Source organism: Cynocephalus volans, chromosome 2 (genome assembly GCF_027409185.1).
Source record: "Cynocephalus volans isolate mCynVol1 chromosome 2, mCynVol1.pri, whole genome shotgun sequence".
In the NCBI taxonomy this organism is placed as follows: domain Eukaryota; kingdom Metazoa; phylum Chordata; class Mammalia; order Dermoptera; family Cynocephalidae; genus Cynocephalus; species Cynocephalus volans.
In genome coordinates this window covers 160,564,751-160,586,491 of record NC_084461.1, presented here as the reverse complement: position 1 = coordinate 160,586,491, position 21,741 = coordinate 160,564,751, and the positions used below count along the sequence as shown (strand labels likewise).

At 47.2% G+C, this 21,741-nt stretch overlaps 1 protein-coding gene across 9 annotated transcripts; it reads left to right on the top strand.

Annotated features, from left to right (window-relative positions):
* The first annotated feature begins 1,248 nt into the window (after positions 1-1,248).
* Positions 1,249-20,075, top strand: MGAT1 (alpha-1,3-mannosyl-glycoprotein 2-beta-N-acetylglucosaminyltransferase). Of its 9 annotated transcripts, none has more exons than XM_063087452.1 (4): positions 1,249-1,330; positions 2,215-2,642; positions 8,050-8,163; positions 17,506-20,075. In XM_063087452.1, the coding sequence occupies exon 4, from the start codon at positions 17,632-17,634 to the stop codon at positions 18,973-18,975; it is 1,344 nt and encodes a 447-aa protein (XP_062943522.1). In that variant the 5' UTR covers positions 1,249-1,330; positions 2,215-2,642; positions 8,050-8,163; positions 17,506-17,631; the 3' UTR covers positions 18,976-20,075. The 9 variants fall into 9 exon arrangements, with proteins under 9 accessions (XP_062943522.1, XP_062943528.1, XP_062943526.1 ...); XM_063087458.1 differs by lacking the exon at positions 8,050-8,163 and adding an exon at positions 16,934-17,078 and having other exon boundaries at positions 2,215-2,647; XM_063087454.1 differs by having other exon boundaries at positions 1,284-1,346.
* The last annotated feature ends 1,666 nt before the right edge of the window (positions 20,076-21,741 follow it).

Here is a 21,741-nt window from a genome sequence, read left to right as displayed (position 1 = left end):
GATATGCCAGAAGATGGGAGCCTAGGTTCCGGTTTTCAAAAAGGAGGAAATAACATACTGCAAATTCATCCACAGTCCTGGCAAGATTCTAGAACATGTCATTAAAAGGATGGCATATGAATTGCAAAAATTAGTACTGGCTCCCCTTGGATTCGGCTTGAAGTCAAGAGCAAGTCAGACCAATATATTTTTAAAAAGTAACCGGAACAATTTTGGAACTTGGAAGTCCAGTGTTTGGAGTGGAAGGTTTCTTTTGGCAGGCGATAGTGGCAGTACTGTGTAGTGTCACACACGTGGTCTCTGACCCCAACTGGAAGCTTCGCGTTCAGCCTCTAACACTCTTTAGCCACGTAATTTCGGGCAGACCTATCTGTCGCTCAGGCGACAGTAACCGTGGTCCCGACCTGTGAGTACTGAGTTAATAGTTGTAAAGCGCTCAGCACAATGCGTGTACAGCGAAGGGCTTATGAGGGGAGGACCCTTTTTTATGAGTACCCCTATCCTTTTATTTCTCTTTTGAGACCTGAGAAACGTCCTGCCTCATCGAGATATGCAGCGAGAAAACGTTAAGAGATGAACAAAATAAAACAATTTCGTCTAACAAAAGAACAGGTAAACATGGGCCTTGGTGCTTTGCGAATTGTTTCTAGCCTGGAGAACCCGCATCCGGAAAGCCCAGCGGCTCCGCCTTCCTACAAGCGAGCCGTTGCTAGGCGACCTTTGGACACCGGAAGAGGCCACGCTTAGGCTCCGCTCCCACTCCGCCGCTCTGTGCCCCGCCCCTCTCCCTTCCCACCAAGTCCCGTCTGACCTGGCAGGCGAGCGTGAAAGACCGCGACATACTGGGGCGCGGAGACGCATGCGCTCTTATTCCCGCGCGGCTCGAAGCGACGCGCGCTCCCACGCTCAGCTATAGTTTCTGCTCCGCCCCTTCTCGTCCCGTCGCTACTTTGAGCCCCCAGCTCCGTTCTCACTCAGACCTGGTTCTACCCATACCTCGTCTTCAGTCCAATGAACAGTGACTGGGGAAGAACTTCAAGCCCTGCAGACCCACCTCCCGTGCTCCCGTGGTGGGGGGTGGCGATGGGCGGGGATATGGGGAGGCGGTGGGTGCCGTGGGCCCACTTCCGGAAGACGGGCGGAAGTGGCTGCGGAGGATGGTGGGGGGGGAAGGAGAGCGGGTGGGGGGGAAAGAGAGCGAGGGGAGGACCGAGCCACCGGGGAACCTGGGGGTGGGGCCTGGGTCATCAGTGGGGACCGGGCCTAGAACCTGGACTGAGACACGGGACGGGCCGCGGCTCCCAACCGAGTGGGGGCGGGCGGGGTCCAGGTAACGACCCAGCGCGGTGAGGGCGAGGGTCGTCCGCATGGCGGAGGGATGGGGGTTGAAGTTTAGTGAGGGTCGCGGTGTCACCCCCCTCCGTCGAGAACAGGGAGCGCGGAGTTGGGAGGCGACGTGTGGGAGGAGTTAAATTCATAGCGGGGGAGAGGGGTTATGTGGACGCCACGCCCCTATAGGAAGGAAGAAAGGTATATGTATGTTTAGGAATAAACTTAGAGGGGTGGGGGCCACAGGGGTGAGCTCTCAGACTGAGGAACTGGAGCACTGAAGGGTTACTGCAAGCAGGACTCGGGCCTCAAACATTCTATGAGTGTGCTCTCTGGAGTGGCCCCGGGAAGGAGTTTGACGGAGATTAATAATTATATCCCTGGACAGTTTTGGAAGAAGAGAGGGAGGAGAGGGTTGAAGGAAGGAGCGAGGAATGCATGTGGAAGGTGCCAGCATCTTGGTCTGGAAAGGATTTAAATAAATTGAAGAGAGCTGGTGGATTAAAACACTGAACACCCTAAGAAGCTTGGGAGATTTGATTAGTGTGGCGCTTTAGACAAGAGGACGTTCTTTTCTACATTTCTTAGAAGACAATCACCACACACTATCAGTGCTTTTGGTTGCTTTTCTTTACTTAGATACGACCCTTGTTTTATCCTGAGGCTGGGTATGTGTACATATTGGTGAGGTGACTGTGTTTTGGAGTGCAATATGTGAATGAGGTAGGTGCTTTGTATATAAAACCTTGGGGAGTGTTTAATGAAGGGTTTTTGATGATAGAGCAGGAATCTAATTTAGGTAGGGAGTGAGAACTAGAAAGTCTTAGGAATCCATTCGGGTATGTAATAGGTTGGAGAGTGGCATAATGTTTAAATGTTCTGCAGGTTAATACAGAAATCAGCCTCCTGGGCCATGCCGTTTCTAAAGCGTGTTTCTTATGAGCCCCCGCAGAAGACAGACGCGCCAGTTCTCACAGTGGATGACTTTTCCTGCCTAAACAAGAGATCGGATAGTACCTTGGATCTGTCCATCACCAGACCCGTAGCTCAATAAGTCAGCTGAATGAAGGGATGTAACAGACCCCTGGGAGGGACACTGAAGCTTGCAGTGTGGGGGGGGAGGGGCCTGGACACACCCCTTCCCCCCCAGACTCCTCCCCCTCAGAGTCCACTCAGCCATGGACTTTGGACCTGGATAAGAGGAGAAAAGCTGAACTTTGGTGGATCTGATTTGGGACTCACAGTTTTGGAAATGGAGTGCTGGATGGGGGTTTGATGATCTCCAGGGGAGCAGCTGAGAGAAGAGAAGAAAGGTAAGGTTCCTGTCTCATTTCCTGATTAGTGTTTTGCAGCGCCTGTGCAGAAAGTGTTGAGTGGGACGAATCTGGGGACACTGCCATTCAGCAATCAGGGCAGCTCCTGTGTCCTGATGAGAACCTTCATCCTGATGGATGCACAGGAAGCTTCACTGCTCCTTCACTTTCTCCAGGTGTAGCCTTCTTCCCAATCTCTCCTTACCCAGGCTGGAAGGTACCTTGTAAGTGATTGTAAGCAATGGCAGTTGTGAGGTTAGACCAAGGAGAACATGAATTCAGGCTTCTGAAGGGAGGTTGGATTAGATTATCTTTATGGGCCTTTCCAACACCAAGATAATAGGATTCCAAGTCATTTGGGCTAAGACTGTGGAATGGATTACCCAGGCAGAGGCAAGCTGCTCTGTTTTGGGGAGCTAAGTGCATAGGACTGCAGGGGCTGGGTAAGGGGTAGGAAATGGTCTAGATAACCTGAATTGTCTGTCTTCTTCCCCATAAGGGAGGTTAGGCCATGAAGTCTTGCAAAAAGAGGAGAGCAACAGCACAATAAGATATGTTTTCTAGCTCTGACTTTCTTAGTTAACGTGCCACCCTACATATGTTGATTAATCTCTGTTGTGTTCTCTTCAAGTAGAAAATGGGGATAACTGATTTTCCAAGTCCCTCACAAGTTGTTACAAGGAGCAAATGAAATAATGACGGATTTTGGACTGTACCTACAGCTGTGAACATATGAAGCTAACATTGACATTACCTGATATGCCTGTTTGTTACACAGAAAAACTATGAATTAAGAGTTCTGTTCTCTTGTTGAATTAGTGTGCTGGCAAAAGCCTTAGATGATGTCCTTAGTTAAAAGCCTGTCCTGAGCCGGCCCGTGGCTCACTTGGGAGAGTGTGGTGCTGATAACACCAAGGCCACTGATTCGGATCCCTATATAGGGATGGCCGGTTGCTCACTTGGAGAGTGTGGTGCTGACAACACCAAGTCAATGGTTAAGATCCCTTTACCAACCATCTGTTAAAAAAAAAAAAAAAAAAGCCTGCCCTGAGTTGGTCTCATCCTGTTGCTGTTAAACAATACCTGGGATTGTCAACTTGTAGAAAAGGTGAACAGATCCAAGGAGAACTTAAATTTAGGGATTCTACCAGATACTGCATTGGCCCTTATGGCTCTCAATGAGCTTGTCAGTGAGCCTCTTTGAGGTAGAAGATTAAAGGGGGTGGGAGGAGTTTAACTCTCAAGGACCAAATGTGTGTGGTTAGGAGATGGAACTGCATTTCTTAGAGTGCTGGGCCTTTCCTCCCTGAGCTATATCCCAGTCTTGTCTCTTGCTCTTTAAGATGACAGGTTTTTTTCAAACATTTCTTTGCCTTTTATATTTTCATAGGCTTTGTTCCCCCTTAAGTAGACCAGTTCATAGTTATCTTTTCACCTCCTGCCTGCTGCTTCCTTCAGCTTTACCTTTGCCAAGATGTCTGCTTTTCCCAGTGACAACAAAGAGCACAAAAGAGAGGTAAAGCATAGTGTTGGGAATTTTGAGACAGTAGGGTATGGTGGCCTTGGCAAGAGGCAGGAAGCTTGGCTGCTAGCATCTCTTTGCTTCTCACTAGCTGAGTAACACCTGGGCCTCACATTCTTTAGGAACTGGCGATAATGACTCATTTGCAGACTGAAAATGTGGTACTTATGCCTTACTTTTTTGCTGAATTTTTCTTTTTTCTCTTCTTTTCTTGCCATAGGAGTTTGAATTCCCAGTAGCCTCAGGGCTGGGCAGGCAGGCCTGGGTGCAGTCGCTGGCCCTGAGCTATTATTTCTCTGGTCTAATGCCTGGGTTAGCCCCTTTGATGCCAGGTGCTACTTTACAAGGTGTGGATCTCAGCGTGGATGTGTCACTTTCCCTGGCTTCACCCTGCAAATTCCTGGTGCTAGTCTTTGCTTAGGCACAAGAATTAAAGGCTCATCCCCAGAATCCAGGCACTTGGCTCCCGGTTTGGTTTCTCTCCTCCATTCACCCCTTCCCAGAGCTTCTATTTCCAGGTCAGTTTGTCACTCGTTACCCTGACTTCCTGCCTCTCAGACCAAACGTTTTCTCTTGCTTTCATTCAAGAATTCATCCCATCTCTAACCAACCCCTTTCTTTTTGGGATAGTTCTATTGCAGTTGGGGAATTTCTACTCATACATCTTCCTGTGAACCTTGGAATTTAAACAGAGAACTATAAAGATAAGAAACAAGTTATGGTGAAAAAACATTCCCCATCCTGTTTCCCATTAAACTGCCTTAGATGGAGAAGTATTACAATTAGAGGTGGGAATCTGACATCTCACGGGCTGCTTGGACTTCCCCTATTTCTCAGCACCCCACTATGTCTGTCCTTTCTCCTGGAAGGTGATCTTAGCCCTTATATTTTGGATCTACAACAGTATTTCTAAACTTTTTACACTTTTAGGAAATTTTTTAGTTTTCCTTCATGTCTGGACACTGAGCGTGAGTGTGCAGGCCCCCATGCCCTTCATAAGGAAAGCATAGAGAGAGGGCAGAGATGCAGAGATACTGGCCTCTGATAGCACATAAGTATGGGCTGGAGTCTCCTGCCACAGTACATGCAGTCAGCTAAAGCAGAGACCTTGGGAGCACACATACACACATCTATACACTGTCCAGCTTCACTGAAGTGTCAGCTCCTCTCTCACTCTGCTCCTTCAGGATGTGGCTCCATTTGCTTCTACCAAGATTTCCCTGCTGCCCCACTGTACCCCTGTAATGGTGGGCATGAAGCCATCTCAGAGAGCAGTAGCGCTCAAGGATGCAGGAGGGGAGGCAGTGAGGGAGGTTTGGAGGCAGGACTGCCTGGGTCTAAAACCTGGCCATGTCCCTCACTAGGTCTTGTGACCTCCAACAAGTTGGAACTTACTCTGAGTCTCATACTCCTCATCTGTAGAATGGTGTGATAATGCACACTCTGCAGAGCTGCAAGGTTAAAGGAGTGGTCGAGGGAGGGGACTGGCAGGTGGGGGCCTCTTTCTGGTGGCCCCTTGGCAATTTTGTTTTAGCTCCTCATCTCCATGCAGGGCCTTTAGGGCATGCCCCACCTTTTGTTTCTCTAGAACTCTGCACAGTTCCTGGTTTCATATACAAATAAGTTAGTGAGCAGAATCAGCCAGTAGCCACGTACCACAGAGTTCCGGGCTACTCTGTGTTCTGGAACACGGGTATGGATGGGGGGGAGGGGGGCTGATGTAAACCTGTGTCCTGATCACATGGCAGCAGGTTTTCTCAGGAAAGTCATCTACTGAGCAGCCAGTAGTTTTCAGCTTCCCACTCTCATTCACTTCTTAGGGTCAGATGGTGAGAGGGATGGGTGGTGGGAGCTGAGGCGTCTGTGGAGTCAGGTAGGGAAGGTGTTGGTGGGAGGGAGCAGGGCTGGTGATGGAGAAGTGAGTGGGCACCTCTGTGAGTTCCATAATGGCTCATCTAACATAAGAGAGGCCTGTCTTGGAATCCAGACTGGGGCCTGGGTGCCTAGGGAAACTTGCTGTCTGCTCTAGAGCTGATGCTGATTCCCCAGCTAGGCCCTGCAACTCCTGGTCTGTGTCTTTCCTCTTCCTCTCTCAGACTTCGCTCCTGGCTCAGGTCACAAATGTTGTTACTGAACTTTCCCTCCTTTGGTCGGCCTGGGTCTTGAATCTCTTCCCCTGCCTCCTCTTCAGGTTTCTTACCGTCTTCCCCTGTGAAATACCAAAAAGATACAGACATCCAGGCTTTTCCAGGGTGCTCCCCTGTAATAGTTCACAGGGCTACCACAAAAGCCTGTGACTGATTCTTTCCCTCCTTAGGTCTGGCGGTCCTATCCAGCTGTCAGGTCTATGTGTCTCAGCTTTTTTTCCTCAGAACTAACAGCTCTCATTCCCCACCTCCAAAGGAAAAAAACCCGAAACAACAGCAGGCTTTGCCAGCTTTCAGCAGGTGTTTCCTCTCTTACTTCCCTTTTGGCACCCTGGTTCCTGTTCTTGCATCCCTGCACCCCTACTCCTCTGTTGTCCCCAGCTCAAACTCAGCAGCTTCCCTGGGGTTGGGGGTGGGCGTGGAGGTACTGGCTCCTAGATCCTTGGCCTTGGGTATGGTGAATGCTCTACCCGGGCTGGGGTCTTCACCCCACCCCCCACTCCACGAGGTTCTGGGCTAAGGAAGTGGGAAGAGTGAGACTCCTGGCGATGTGTGGACTGGAGGGGCCGAGGGTGTGGGTGGAGTCGGGTATCAACCCTTGCAGTTGCCACTGGGATCAGGGAAGGGCCCAGTGTGGTAACAGCTGCTTTCCCAGCCGCCTCTCGAAGTTGGGGGCCCGGGAAAACTTGGGTTGTTAAGACGACTGGGGGTGATTGGGGAAAGTGGGGTCGAGAAGGCGGGCCCAGGGAGCTGGGCCAGGAGGCCCGGCTCCGCCCCTCGGCCCGCCCTTCCCTCCCCGGGGAAGGGCCACGTTGCCCGCCCGGCCGTCAGGCCCCGGCGCGCCGCAGGAAGGGCCCGCGAGGCGAAAGGCGACAGCAGCGGCTCGAGCGCCTGGGACGCTCCCACGCGCTGGGGCAGGCCAAGTTCGGGGCAGGGAAGTTGTGGGGTCCTGGTGAGTCGGGGCCTAGGGACGCTGGCGTCCCTCAGTTCTGGAGCTTGTTTCCGGGAGGGGGCGGAGGTCCGACTGAGGAAGGCCCCGCGGGCGGGCGCGGAGAGGGCGCCAGGTCCGAGCCCTTCCTGTCGCTCGAAAGCCCCGGTGCCCGTGAGTCCCAGCGGGAGGGGCTTGCCTCTGGAGCGGCCCGGGCCGACCTGGGTCCCGGCTTCGCGTCCGTCCCCTCCCGAGCAGAGAAGTCAGAACTCCGTGTTAAGATTTCGGTATCCCGGGCCTCCATCTGTTGGAGGGAGGGCGGGCTCCGCGGGGTGGGGAGGCTGTTGTGAAACTCGGCCGCAGGGCGTCCGTGGGTTCGGGGCAGGGAGGTGGGACCGCCGGAGGGTTTGGGAGTGGGAATGGGAAGTGACCTTTTCCCCAAACAGCACTCTCGCATCCTTTCCACAAGTTACTAGGGGGTATTTCTGCTCAGCAGAAGGGAAATACTGACTCAGTGTTGAAATATGTAAATTGGCAAGAAAACTTTTCTCCTACCAGTTTGCTAACTTGTGGAGCAGGGGACTCTGAGACATGCCGGGGCCTCCCATAGTATAAACTCTGGAGCACAGGGTGTGTGGCCCCCGGGTCTTGTCACCGAAGAGTGAGCCCAAGGATGAAACTTCACTTTGGTTAACCCTTGCTTCTGAAGTGTGTTCAGTCTTTGTTTTAGAACACCATTGGCTGAGATTTGTCCAGCTTTATTTTCTGTCGTTTAGCTTACTTTTCAGACCGTGTTGCCTTTGCTTTCAGATGCTCACATTCCCGGGGGTCTGCCTCCCATGTAAGTCACTGCTGCCTGATTCTTCCCGTTACCGGAGACCATTGAGTTCACCTGGATCCCTGCTTCTGTGTCTTATTCTCAAGGTTAGAAAGCACTGCAGTATGTTTAATCTCAGTGGCATATGCCACAGGTTAAACTCATTTCCTGTTTGGGGTATTCGGTCATCATCCAGACACCAGGGACCCTGGAGATGATCCAAATCAACCTAGTCACTATATAGATGAGAACTGAGGCACAAATGGGTCAGGGGACATGTCCAAGGTTATCTGTCTTGCTGGTAATGGATTGTTTGAATCTCAGGCCTTCAGGCTTTTTGCTGCACTAGTGCTGTATTTCCCCTTAGCCTTTTCTTTTCCAGGACAAATAATCTGCATCCCTTCCCTCCCAGGTCTTACTCTCTAAGCCCTTGAATTATTTAGTGTATCTTCTCTGACTCCCTTTCAGTTCTTCCATCGTTCTGAAATTATGGAGCCTGTTGCATGATACAGGAGTCCAACAGAAGTCTAATAATGAACAAGAAAGTAATTCAATTAGATCTCCATTATCTGTGTCCTATACTTGCTGGATTTTCTAGGCAGTGCTTTTTAACCTACTAAGCAAGGCATAGAGAAGGGAAAGTTTAACATTCCTTCTACTCCTATACTTAAAGCTAAGTATGACTTCTCCACTATTGGTCATGATTGGAAGTTGACTATCTGGTGTTCATTTGCTGTTTAAGACACATTTTTGCCGGAGAGAGGGGACAGGCTAGAGAATGCCACGGCATCAGATTGTTAAAAAGGAATCTATCTACTAGGCAATCCTTCATAGAGGAAACTGAATGAGAGGTTGGTAGGACCTGCCCAGAACCACCTGGGTTTTGACTGAAGGTTTTATATGCTGAAAAGTCTTATCTCCCACCATGGTACACATGTCTTTGTACTTGGTGATGTGGACCAGCTGTGTCTCTTTCCTAAAGGAGTTGTGAAAACTAGAAATCAAAGTCAGTTTTGAGTCTGCCTTGCAGGCAAATCTTATAAATAACACTGGGGACTTGGATCAGGATTAAGGACAGTTCTATTTTTAAAAGGAAGATGTAGCAGATTGTATTTTCCCCAAATAGTCTTACTCATAAATATCCCATTCTACCTGTTTGTTACAATTTGACATTGTCCTCCTCCCACCCGTTGGTAAGTTTGTGGTTCTGTCCCCTTGAATGTGGGAAAAGACTTGTGATTCTCTTGAATCAGTAAGAGATTCAAGGCTGGCTCGAGAAAAGGATATGGCTTCATCTGGCTTACTCTCTTTCTTGGGACACTCATATTTGTAACCTAGCTATCATGTTCAGAGGAAGCGTAGGCCATGTGGAGGTGTTCCAGCCAGCACTCCAGCTAACACTAACATCAACTCCAGCCAATGCCAACATCAGCCTACAGACATGTGAGGGAATGAGCCTTGAGGGGACTCCAGCCCTCAGCTTTCGAATCCTCTGACTGAGGTTCCAGACATTGTGGAGCAGAGATGGGTCATGCCCCACTGTCAAACTCTTGACGCATAGAAACTGTGAGGGAATAAACGATTTCTGTTGTTGTAAGCCACTAAGTTTTGGGCAGTAGACACCTGATGAGGAAGGGGATGTGAGTAGAGGCAGAATTAAGACTTGGAGCCTGAGCACAGAGGACAGGGAGGAGCACTTGCCATGCTTGTTAAGGTTACCTAGATTCTGTTTTACTCATTGTTTCAGGTACTTATTGCTTCATATTGAATCACATCAAAACTTAGTGGCTTAAAATAACAGAATCATTTTATTAATAGCTCCACTACACAGTTCTTGCTTGTGGTCTTTTTTTTTTTCTTTTTTTTTCTTTTTTCGTGACCGGTAAGGGGATCGCAACCCTTGGCTTGGTGTCACTCACACTGCGCTCAGCCAGTGAGCTCACCGGCCATTCCTATATAGGATCTGAACCCGCGGCGGGAGCGTCGCTGCGCTCCCAGCGCCGCACTCTCCGAGTGCACCACAGGGTTGGCCCTTGCTTGTAGTCTTTTATACAGTTGCAGTCAGATGTGGCTGGGGCTTCAATCATGTGGAAGGCTTCCTCCCACATCTAGTGGTTAATACTGGCTATCAACTAGAACCGTAGCTGGGATCGTCAGCTGGAATACCCATACGTATCCTGTTATTGTGGCAGGGTTCCAAGAACAAGCATCTTAAGAATACCAGGTGGAAACTATATTGTGTTTTATTAATTAGTCTCATAAGTTACATCATGTCACTTCTAGAGTTACAGGTCTTCTCAGAATCAAAGGGAGGGAACATAGACCCTCACCTACGGAGGGAGGAATGTTGTTGTCACTTTGTAAGAAGAGCATATGGGACAGGATATGTGGCAGTCAAGTTTGGAAAATGTAATCCTTCATTCTCTTGCTGCTGGTTCGGTGTTCTTTCTCCCTGATTTAGTGAACAATATAAGCAGTCCTCCATTTAGCTGCTTTAACAGCATACGTATGCCAAGCACAGTGATAGGCCTAAAGGTCATAGAGCCTTTTTATCTAAGTAATAAGGTGAGAGCCAGGTAAGGTATGGCCACAGATTCTGTTGCATTGTGAAGAGAATGCTGGGGGAGTGTAGTCATGAGGAAGCCTGGCTCTGCCTGTCATGTTACCAAAGGAGTTGCCTAAACTGGGTTTTAAAGATATGTGCGTGGTTGCAATTGGGGCAGTGGGTAACATTTCAAGATGAGAAACCAGCTGGAGTAAAGACACAGCAGTGTACAAGTGAACTTATTGGGGGAATGAGTAGCTTGCTGAGGCTAGAGTATGGGGTCAATGCAGTTAGTGGCTGGAGGTGAGGTTCAAAAAGGATGCTCGAGGGCCGGCCCGTTGCTCACTCGGGAGAGTGCGGTGCTGATAACACCAAGGCCACGGGTTCGGATCCCATGTAGGGATGGCTGGTTAGCTCACTGGGTGAGCGTGGTGCTGACAACACCAAGTCAAGGGTTAAGATCCCCTTACCGGTCATCATAAAAAAAAAAAAAAAAAAAAAGGATGCTTGAGTCAGTGTGTTGTGAAGGCCATTGTGTATCATAACAACAAGTTTGAGTTTTATTGTGTGGGCAGTGGCAGCCTGTGATGGGTTTTTCTTTTTTTTTTAAATATAAACGGTAAGGGGATCTTAACTCTTGACTTGGTGTTGTCAGCACCACACTCTTCCAAGTGAGCCATGGGCCAGCCTGTCTGATGGTTTTTGAGACATATTAACGTTGTGAGTAGGCATGTACCTTAGGGAGGATGCTCTGTTGCTATTGGGAAAGTTTGTTAGAGGGAAGGGAGACTAGCGACAGGTAGACCAGCTGGGAAACTACATCAAGAGTTCAGGCTTAAAATAATATTGTATTGTATATTTCAAGATAGCCAGAAAAGAGGATCTTGAATGTTACAGCCACAAAGAAATGATAAATGTTTAGGTGATAGATATGCCAACTGTTCTGATTGGATCATTATACAATATATAAATGTGTTGAAGGAACAAACTATACCCCATAAACATGTACAACAAAAAACTAAATGAAAAAAAGAGTTCAGGCTTAAAACAATATTTCATAATAAAGAAAGAGTTCAGGTTAAAGGGTTTGAGGGCTTGAAATGGGACACTGGCAGTGAATGAGTAATTTTGTCTTCTATTTTTATAATTCTGAAGTTCTTGGGGCTAGATGTATTTCAGAATTTAGAATTTTTTGGATTTTAAAAAGATAATCTGGTACATTTACTATACAGTTTAAGATCTGAAGCAGCACACCATAATCCACCATGTTTATTTCTGTAGGAAAAATGTATGAATAGTCACACCAAGAGAGATAAATAAAGATTATGAATAGCCTCACATCAGATTTTGCCAAATGAGGTTGGGTGAGGTTTCACTGCCAAATGAGTTTAGAAAACTGTTTTTCAGCACTTTTTGGATTTGGGAATTGCAGTTGAGGGATTGTGGTTGTATGTGGCATCCACGTAGTAGCTTGTTTTTAAGTCACAGGCAAATCTCCTTAATGTTGAGGGTCCTAGCACAGCAGCTTGGCAGTGCTGATGGAGCTGGTCCCCATCCTCTTGTAGCTTTCAGCTGAGGGGATTTGGTAGATGTCAAGCAAATGGTTGTACTGGTGCTAATGGTTGTGAAAGGGAGGTTGACTTCCTGTGGTCCAAAAGCATCAAGGAAGATGGATGATTTCACAGACAAGAATCAGAGTGTTCCAGGTGATGAACACAGAAAAAAGCAGCCCAGGCATACAGGTATATGCAAAGACCCTGAGAGTAGGGTTGGGTGTTGGGGGACCAGAAGGAAGGCTAGTAGTGTGGAGAAAAGACTGACTGGCTAGCATTTACATTGTCATGTGCCGGGCACTGTTCTAAACACCTGACGTGGATTATCTCATCCAGTCTTCACAGCAACCCGGTGAAGTATTCTATTGTGGTATCAATCTTAGAGGTAAGAAAATTGTGTCTCAGAGATGTGACACAATGCAGGGTGATGCCAAGAAGTACCTCTGTGCTGTCTGGCTTGCCTTTGTTTCAGCCATACTTTCGTGATGGTGGCCTGAGCAGGACTCAGAACAGTGCTTCCTGCAGGAGGGGATCAGTTCTACTGGCTAAGTTCTGGGCTTGATCATGTCTCTTGGCACAGCCAGCTGCTGGAGAGTGCTTGCGCTAATGGTTCGTTTATTAGTGCACATACCACTAATTTCCAGAGCTGAGAATCCTGCCCTTGAAAATGTATGGATAAACAGTAAGAAAATGGCATTGGGATGCTGGTTGAGTCTATGTGAAGAAGCAGGCAAGGATCTGGAAATAATGGGGTCTTGTTCTCTTATGGCAAGAGGAGCAAGTTCTCTTTGAGAACTTAATGAAAAGGACCATGGGGTGGAGAACAAGAACCTGAGGTTAAGGTAGAAGCCAGATTGGACTGAGGCAGCTTTTCCTGCAGGTGATCCAGCCACTTGAGATATATTTGCAGACTTGCTAAGAATGCAGTCTGCTGACGGACATGATCAGAAGATTGCTTTGATATACAAGGCTTAGAAGGGTGGGACAGGAGCTTTTCTAGGCCTCTGGTAATATGTGTGCGCCACCTAATTCCAATGTCTAGAGAGGAGTGAAAAGTTAGGTGAAGGGTACAGAAGGGTAGAGAGGATATGGTCCCTTGGGGTTTTACCATCAGTCAAGAGTTTGCGGTTCTGAGGTGGCTCATTGTTAGATCAGGGATATGATACTCTTCCAGAACTTCAGCTAATGGAGTTCAGTCTTTCTTCTCTTTCCTCCATCTCTTTACCTAAAGACTTTTTCCTGCCCAGTCATTTAGGAAGCAGGAAGTTGGGAGATAGGGAATCCTGGCCTAGAGATTGGAGGGCAAGTTCCAACATTGACCACATCCTGAGGGGAGAGTGAAGAACTGGAAATCTGTGCATCTTCCTCTTCTTCCAGGAAACTCTGATTGGTATAGGAGCCCTGATAAAATCAGAATTTAACTGCACAGTTAAATAGAAATGGACTTGCGGTTTCTGAGAAGACTGATCTTCTGGAATTGTGGGGGTAGTTGATTTCAAGGAGGAAAACAGGTGGTGGTGAATGCTGGCATGGACTGGGGGAGTCTCCCCAGGATGGAGACCGAATCCAGGTCCCTTTAGAGACCCTTGGGATCAGCCCTTTGATATCAATTCTGCCCGCTTTAGAACCCAGGGCCCCAGAGATTAGATCTGGGACCCAGGGTTTTGGTTACGATTGGAGAACTGGGCTGTGAGGCAGAGGGTAAACTGGCAGAGCAGTTGGCACAAGAAGGTTAATGCCCCCAAAGCTTTGGGATATGAAGGGTTGAGACCAGAGCCAGGAAGGCAAGGGACTCATGTGGTCTAGAATGGCAGCTATCTGGGAATTGGAGGGCGTTTCAGATCCTTTCAAGTAATGGGGTCTGGCAGAATGGTAAGTAAGTTGGTGGGACCATGCCTTTTTCTTGGTTGTGTGTCCTGGTCCCTACCCAGAGCCTGGCAGAAAACAGGTGTGTGATACGTGTCATCAAGTGACTGAGGAATTCAGGGCAAACAGGTTGTCTCAGTGCCAGCTGAGCCATTAGTGGACGAAGCTATGCAGAGCTCTAGGCCATGTTTCCATATTTGATTCTTATGTTTTTTTGTGTGTGTGTGTGCTGGCCAGTATGGGGATCTGAATCTTTACGAAACTTTATTTACAAAAATCAACTACATTGCATAATGATAAATTAAAAAATAAATAAAATAAGTAAAAATTTTTAAAAAGAAACTTCATTTAGAAACAGTTTCAAACTTTCAAAAAAGTTGCAAGAATAAAAATGGTATAAGAACACTTAACACGCGTTCTCTTTACTCACATTCACTTACTGTTAACGTCTTGCTCCATGTGCTCGCTCTCTCCGCATATACACGATATGTTTTGTTCTGAACCATTTGAGGAGTTGCATCTAGCATGGCCCACCACCTCTAAATACTTCAGTGGGTATTACCTAAGACTTGGGATATTCTCTTACATAACCACAATAATCAATCAGTTAAAACTGATGCTTTCACTTACTGTCTATATTCCAATTTTGTCATTTTATCCACTGTTTTTTTCTTTAAGTTTTATTTAGGTATAATTAACATATAAACTGTACATATTTAAGATGTAATTTTGGTAAGTTACTGTAAAACCACAATCAAGATAATAAACATATCCACTCTCCCAAAAGTTTCCTAGTGCCCTTTTGTTATACCTCTCCCATTGTCCCACTCTGCCCCCATCCCCAGGCAACCACTGATCTGCTTTCTAGCATTCCAGGCCAGTTTGTATTTTCCGGAGTTTTATATAAATGGAATCATAGTGTGTATGCTTTTTTTTTTTTGACTTTTACATCTTGCATAATTATTTTGAGATTCATCCATGTGTTGTACTTTATTCTTTTTTTTTTTTTTTTCAAAGATGACCAGTAAGGGGATCTTAACCCTTGACTTGGTGTTATCAGCACCACACTCTCCCAAGTGAGCCACGGGCTGGCCCTTGTACTTTATTCTTTTTTATTGCTGAGTATTATTCCATTCTATGGGTAAACCACACTTTGTTTATTCGTATTCTTCTGAGGGCCTTAGGGGGGGTTACTTCCAGTTTTGGGGTGATTACAAATATAGCTGTTATAAACATTCCTGTATAGGATTTTGTGTGGACATATATTTTCATTTCTCTTTTGCATATACATAGTAGTGGACTGGTCATATGGTAAATCTATGTTTATCATTTTGACAAACTGCCAAACTGGTGCTATAAAAGGACATGAGATCCATACCTGAAGTCATGTACGATTAACTCAAAATGAATCATAAACCTAAAACTATAAAACTTATAAAAGAAAACATGGGAAAAAATCTTTGTGATCTGGGGTTAGGCAAAGACTTCTTAGATAAAATGCCAAAAGTATGATTTATAAAAGAAAAAAACACCGGATGATTGGACATTATCAGAATTAAGAACTTCTTTTCTTCAATTGGCATTAGGAGAATAGAAAGACAAATATTTGAATTTTTGCCAATCTGATGAGTGAGAAATGATAAGATAGTTTTAATTTCCATTTTTCTTACTATGAGTGAAGTTGAACATTTTTTCATAGGTCAAAGGACCATTGTTTTATCTTTCTTGTGAATTACTCTTGGTTTGGGCCCATTTTCTGTGGAATTTTTGGCCTTTTTTCTCCTCAGTTTTTAAAAGTTCTTTCTCTGTTATGGTATTGGCTCTTCATTTGTTATGTATGTTGCAAAAATTCTCTCCCACTTTGTCATTAGTCTTTTACTTGCTTATGATGAAAGTGTTTTATGTAATGAAATCTGTCAGTCTTTTTTACATCTGGATTTTGTATCATACTTAGAAAGTCTTTCCCTACACACAGATTATAGAGGAATTTACCCATTATTTTCTTCCCACATTTCTGTAGTTTTATTTTTTATATTTTGATCTCTGATCCACTTGGAAGTTATCCTTCTGTATTATTATATACACGATTGTGTATTCTTATAACACTATTAATAAGACCATCTTTGCCTCAGTAATTTTAAATATCTCCTTTATCACTCACTAGATTTCTATTGTAGTGAGTCTATTTCTGGAGTTTAAATTCTGTTTCATTGGATTGTTTGTTTACATATGTACCAGTACTACTCAGTTTTAATTACAGAAGCTTTGTAGTATGCAGTATTTTAATATCTGGTAGAGCTAGTCCTTCTTTATAACTCATTTTTATTATTTTCCTAGGTATTCTTGTGGGTTTAGTTTTTCATGTGACCTTTAGTGTCAGTTTGTCTAGCTTCATAAAAAAAGTAATTTTATTGGGATTTTTGATGATACTGAGATGCCCTAACCAAGGACAAGGGATGTTCAAGTCTTTTGTGTCTTTCAGGAATTAAGGTTTTGTTCATATAGGTTTTGAATGTTTCTTGTTAAGTTTATTCCTAAATATTTTATCATTTTCATGGTTTTTGTAAATAGGATTTTCTCACCCATTATCTCTTCTGAATTATTATTTGTACATATGAAGGCTATTGACTTTTGTATGTTAATTTTTTATCCAGCTACCTTGCTCAGTTCTTTGCTTGTTTGGTATATTTTCATCATTAATTCCCTTAGCATTTTCCGGGTATATTCTCAAAGTATCAGCAAATAGAAACAGTTTTGCTTCTTTTCTTTTTCTGCGTTTAGTTGTTTTCTGTAGTCCAGTTGGATGGCTGATACCTGCCAACAGAATGTTAAATAGTCTTGGAGATCATAGGTATCTTGGCTTTGCTCCTGACATTCATGGAAATACCTCTTGTTGCTTCCTTGTTAGGTAAGGTGCTGGCTGACTTTAGCCCTGAGGTGTGATATTTGATTTTTAAAATCAGTAATCTCAGGGCAGTTTGGTTTGAGGAATGGGAGGTAGATGATCTCCCCCCCAACCCTAAACTCCGGATGGAAGATTGGAAACGAAATCTGTCAGGTAGGGAAGGAGAATTGGGGTTTTTTTGCGCTCTCCTTTCCAACATCACTCTATTTCCCCCTCAAACATATTGTTTTGTTTTGTTGGCTGGCTGGTACAGGGATGTGAACCTGTGTCCTTAGCATTACAAGGCTACACTCTAACAAGCTCAGTTAACCATCCTGCCTCAAACATATATTGCTTTTCTGAGGACTCACTCATTTTGGAGTGGTGAAGCATGGTGTCCTAATCCTGTTCTCCCATGCAAGTTGACTCCCTGGGTTAGGGGAAGGGCAGCTCTTTTCTAAAAGAACTCCAGGGTCAACCTCCTGGCCTTTATCTTCCTTCATTTTTTCACTTGTTGCTGCCCCTCACATTCTCCACCCCATGGGGGTGTGGAGCCACATGCCTTTGTGGTGATGGTTGGTTTTCTCTGTACTCTCTTTAGGTGCATGGCTCCTTCCTAATCCTGTAGCCCAGAGGACACATCCCTAGAAGCGTGGGTGAGTAAGCCCAGCAAGCCAAGGGCAGCCTTGAGCCTTCCCCTTGCCTGCCCTCCCCTGTGGGGGCCAGGATGCTGAAGAAGCAGTCTGCAGGGCTTGTGCTGTGGGGTGCTATACTCTTTGTGGCCTGGAACGCCCTGCTGCTCCTCTTCTTCTGGACACGTCCAACGCCTGGCAGGCCACCTTCAGATGATGCTCTTGATGACGATCCTGCCAGCCTCGCCCGTGAGGTGATCCGCCTGGCCCAGGATGCTGAGGTGGAATTGGAGCGTCAGCGGGGGCTGTTGCAGCAGATCAGGGAGCACCATGCTCTATGGAGCCAGCGGTGGAGGGTGCCCACTGCAGCCCCTCCTGTCCGGCCACATGTGCCTCTGACCCCACCACCAGTTGTGATCCCCATCCTGGTCATTGCCTGTGACCGCAGTACTGTCCGGCGCTGCCTGGACAAGCTGCTGCATTATCGGCCCTCAGCTGAGCACTTCCCCATCATTGTCAGCCAGGACTGTGGGCACGAGGAGACAGCCCAGGTCATCGCCTCCTACGGCAGTGCAGTCACACACATCCGGCAGCCCGACCTGAGCAACATTGCTGTGCCACCTGACCACCGCAAGTTTCAGGGATACTACAAGATCGCACGGCACTATCATTGGGCACTGGGCCAGATCTTCCACAACTTCAAGTTCCCAGCAGCTGTGGTGGTGGAGGATGATCTAGAGGTGGCTCCAGACTTCTTCGAGTACTTCCAGGCTACCTATCCACTGCTGAGGGCCGACCCTTCCCTCTGGTGTGTGTCTGCTTGGAATGATAACGGCAAGGAACAGATGGTGGACTTGAGCAAGCCTGAGCTACTCTACCGCACAGATTTTTTTCCTGGCCTGGGCTGGCTGCTATTGGCTGAGCTCTGGGCTGAGCTGGAGCCCAAGTGGCCCAAGGCCTTTTGGGATGACTGGATGCGCAGGCCCGAGCAGCGGAAGGGGCGAGCCTGTGTGCGCCCTGAAATCTCCAGAACAATGACCTTTGGCCGCAAGGGTGTGAGCCATGGGCAGTTCTTTGACCAGCACCTCAAGTTCATCAAGCTGAACCAGCAGTTCGTGCACTTCACCCAGCTGGACCTTTCATACCTGCAGCGGGAAGCCTACGACCGGGATTTCCTTGCCCGTGTCTATGGTGCTCCCCAGCTACAGGTGGAGAAAGTGAGGACCAATGATCGGAAGGAGCTGGGGGAGGTGCGGGTGCAGTACACAGGCAGGGACAGCTTCAAGGCCTTTGCCAAGGCCCTGGGTGTCATGGATGACCTCAAGTCGGGTGTCCCCAGGGCTGGCTACCGGGGCATTGTCACCTTCCAGTTCCGGGGCCGCCGCATCCACCTAGCGCCCCCACAAACCTGGGATGGCTATGATCCTAGCTGGAATTAGCAGTGTCTGCCTGTCCCTCCTGGGCCCCTTCCTTGCCATATCATGAGCTGGGATGGGACCACAGTCCCCAGGCTGCATTGTCCTGTCTGTTTCCCTCTCGGGTCCAATTTATCTTTTTTTTTTTTTTTTTTTCCCTCTCTTTTTCAAGTGGCATTCGAGTGCACAGATGATAAAGTGAGGGTTATTATCCTGTTCTCAAGGGAGTCAGATCAGGGCAACCATTCTGGAGTATGTTGGGTACCACTGTGTGGTAGGGGGAGACTTGGGCTTGTTGGAGACGGAAGTGTCCATGTCTTGACTTTTCTCCTAAGGCATCTGCAGAGAAGTTGGCACTCTTGACTGGGCCTCTTGTCCCTGACCTAGCCCTTCTAGCCAGGGCATGAGCCCTCTTCCTGCACCTATTGCCTTCCTCACCTTCCCCCAATGGGGGGTTGGGTTATGGGAGAAGAGGACATATTTATGGCCAAAAGGAGACTAACCAAAGGGTTTCACCATCAGGATCAGGGTAGAGCTGTTAGGTTGTCAGGGTTTACTGCCTCCCGCCCTTCTCCTTATCCCTGACCTTCTCTCAGCTCTTTTCCTGCAGCCTAGCAATTTGTGGTTCTAAGATGAAAAGTGGAAGGGGAAAAGCAAGCCCTCTCCTCAGCTCATGCCCAGCTGTTGGGAGGAAAGGTGATGGGAGGGCAGCCTCATTGTGCTGGGGCAACTCCTACCTTGTCTTGCCTCAAAAATACAATCCCCTCCCCCCATCCTTTCTAAAAATCAGTCCCCTCCCTGTCGCTTTAGGAGGGTTCCCTGCTGGCTTGGTCAAAGACAGAATTAGCTCCTGTGTCCCCTTTCCTCCTAGGGTTTGGTGCACAGGCTCCTCCCCAGGAGAAGGGCCACACTCATGGTGACAAGGACGTGACCAGGATGACTCTGGGCCTGGACCAGGTGCTGCCCAGCCTGCCACCGTCCCCCCAAGCATTCACATGTCCTAACAGGCGTGGATACAGGTGGCAGGTTGGAGAGGAATTTGTGTGTTTTTGTTTCTTGCCTGACCTCAGTTTAATGGAGGAAAGTGGAAACTACAGAATTATTTTTAAAAATAAAGGCTGAATTGTGTGGAAAATATTTGTGTGTGTGTCTCCTGGAAAAGGGGGTGAAGGGGAGGGAAAAAAGGAAAAGGGAGAATGAGGACTAAAAGAAAGGGCTAGACAGGCAAGAGAAAGTGGATAAGTTGAAGGAAGGAAAGCAGATGACCAGAAGAGAAGGGTGGAGGGAAAAAAGCCACAGGACAGTTGAGGAGGGGACCAGGCAGGAAAGAAAGGCCAGCCTTGAAGGTGGAGAGGGCTACAGGCCTTACTCCTACTGTTAATCTTCTCTAGAGCTGAGCTGTGGGCCCCTCAGCAGGGCAGTTGATGAGCCTGCTTCCTGCTTCCAGCTAGCTAAGCAGGCCTGGTCTGGGAGAAAACTGGGTCATCTAAACTAGGTCCAGCTCTCAGAGTGGGTGCTTTGTACTGGGCGCCCTCTACTGGCTCAGACAGTATTTACTGGGCACCCTCTGGGACTTGCCAGTGAACCCCAGGATGTGCAGCTGATACCAGAGTAGGCTACACAGTGTCACTTAGACTCCTGATTGTGACCCCAATGAGAATGCTTTTTATACTAACACCCAGAACACATACATGCACACCTAATGTGCCATGAAACTTTATTTACCCGCAATCACATGCAGCACATTCTGAGAGTTTCTGTTCTCCACTAATTCATTAAAAAAAAAAAAAAAAAAAAAAAAAAGTTCTGGGCCGGCCCGTGGCTCACTCGGGAGAGTGCGGTGCTGATAACACCAAGGCCCCGGGTTCGGATCCCATATACGGATGGCCGGTTCGCTCACTGGCTGAGCGTGGTGCTGACAACACCAAGTCAAGGGTTAAGATCCCCTTACCGGTCATCTTTAAAAAAAAAAAAAAAAAGTTCCTTTTGACCTACCAACTTGATTTCATTAGTAGGTTTGAAAACCCCTGGCTAGGTGACTTTGTAGACAGAAACCACTTCAGAGTTTTACATCATATGGTGCCAAAGATCTCTGGGTGAGCTCTGTCTAGAGGGGACAGCCACATGGCCACTGGGGAGTAGCTCCAGCCTCCTTTCTGGGCTCAGGAATGCATATTGTAGTAAGAGAGCCAGCATCAGACATTCACTTTAACCTTTTAGGTTTGTGTGGAGCTAGTTTTGTCTTCCTGTGTTGCTCTTAGATGGATTATTTAACCTTATTTTTGGTTAAATAAGGGAGATGGTTATTATCTATGATTTGCAGATACAGAGACAGACCCAGAGAGGCATCACACCTGACTCATTTGAGCTGGGAGTAGTTTGGCTGCCAGACTGCATGTTCTTACCACTCAATTTAACAATTCCGAACCAAGTACATTGTTCTGGGTGTTCCATCATTAATACTAATTTATTTAATCCTCAGAGAATCTTGGGTGGTAAATACTGTTTTGCTGCTGTTTTAACCAGTGAGGAAACAGGCACACAGAGGTTAACTTGTTCAAGTTCACACAGCCTGTTGGGGTAGAGCCAGGATTTCAGTGGAATCCATGCTGTTAACCACTGTGATGCTGGACTGTTCCATTCTAGCCTTTACTGCCTTCCTCAAGACCCCCACCCCAGCCTCACCTAGTATTCTTAGGCCCCAATGTATCATGTGGTGCTAGAATGTGAGGCCATACAGCAGGTGGGGTGGGAGCCCAGGAGAGAGGGGGAAGAAGGGGAGGAAGAATG

Excerpts from the sequence above, each read along its gene's own strand:
- MGAT1 (XM_063087456.1), top strand. The coding sequence starts at position 17,632 with ATGCTGAAGAAGCAGTCTGCAGGGCTTGTGCTGTGGGGTGCTATACTC.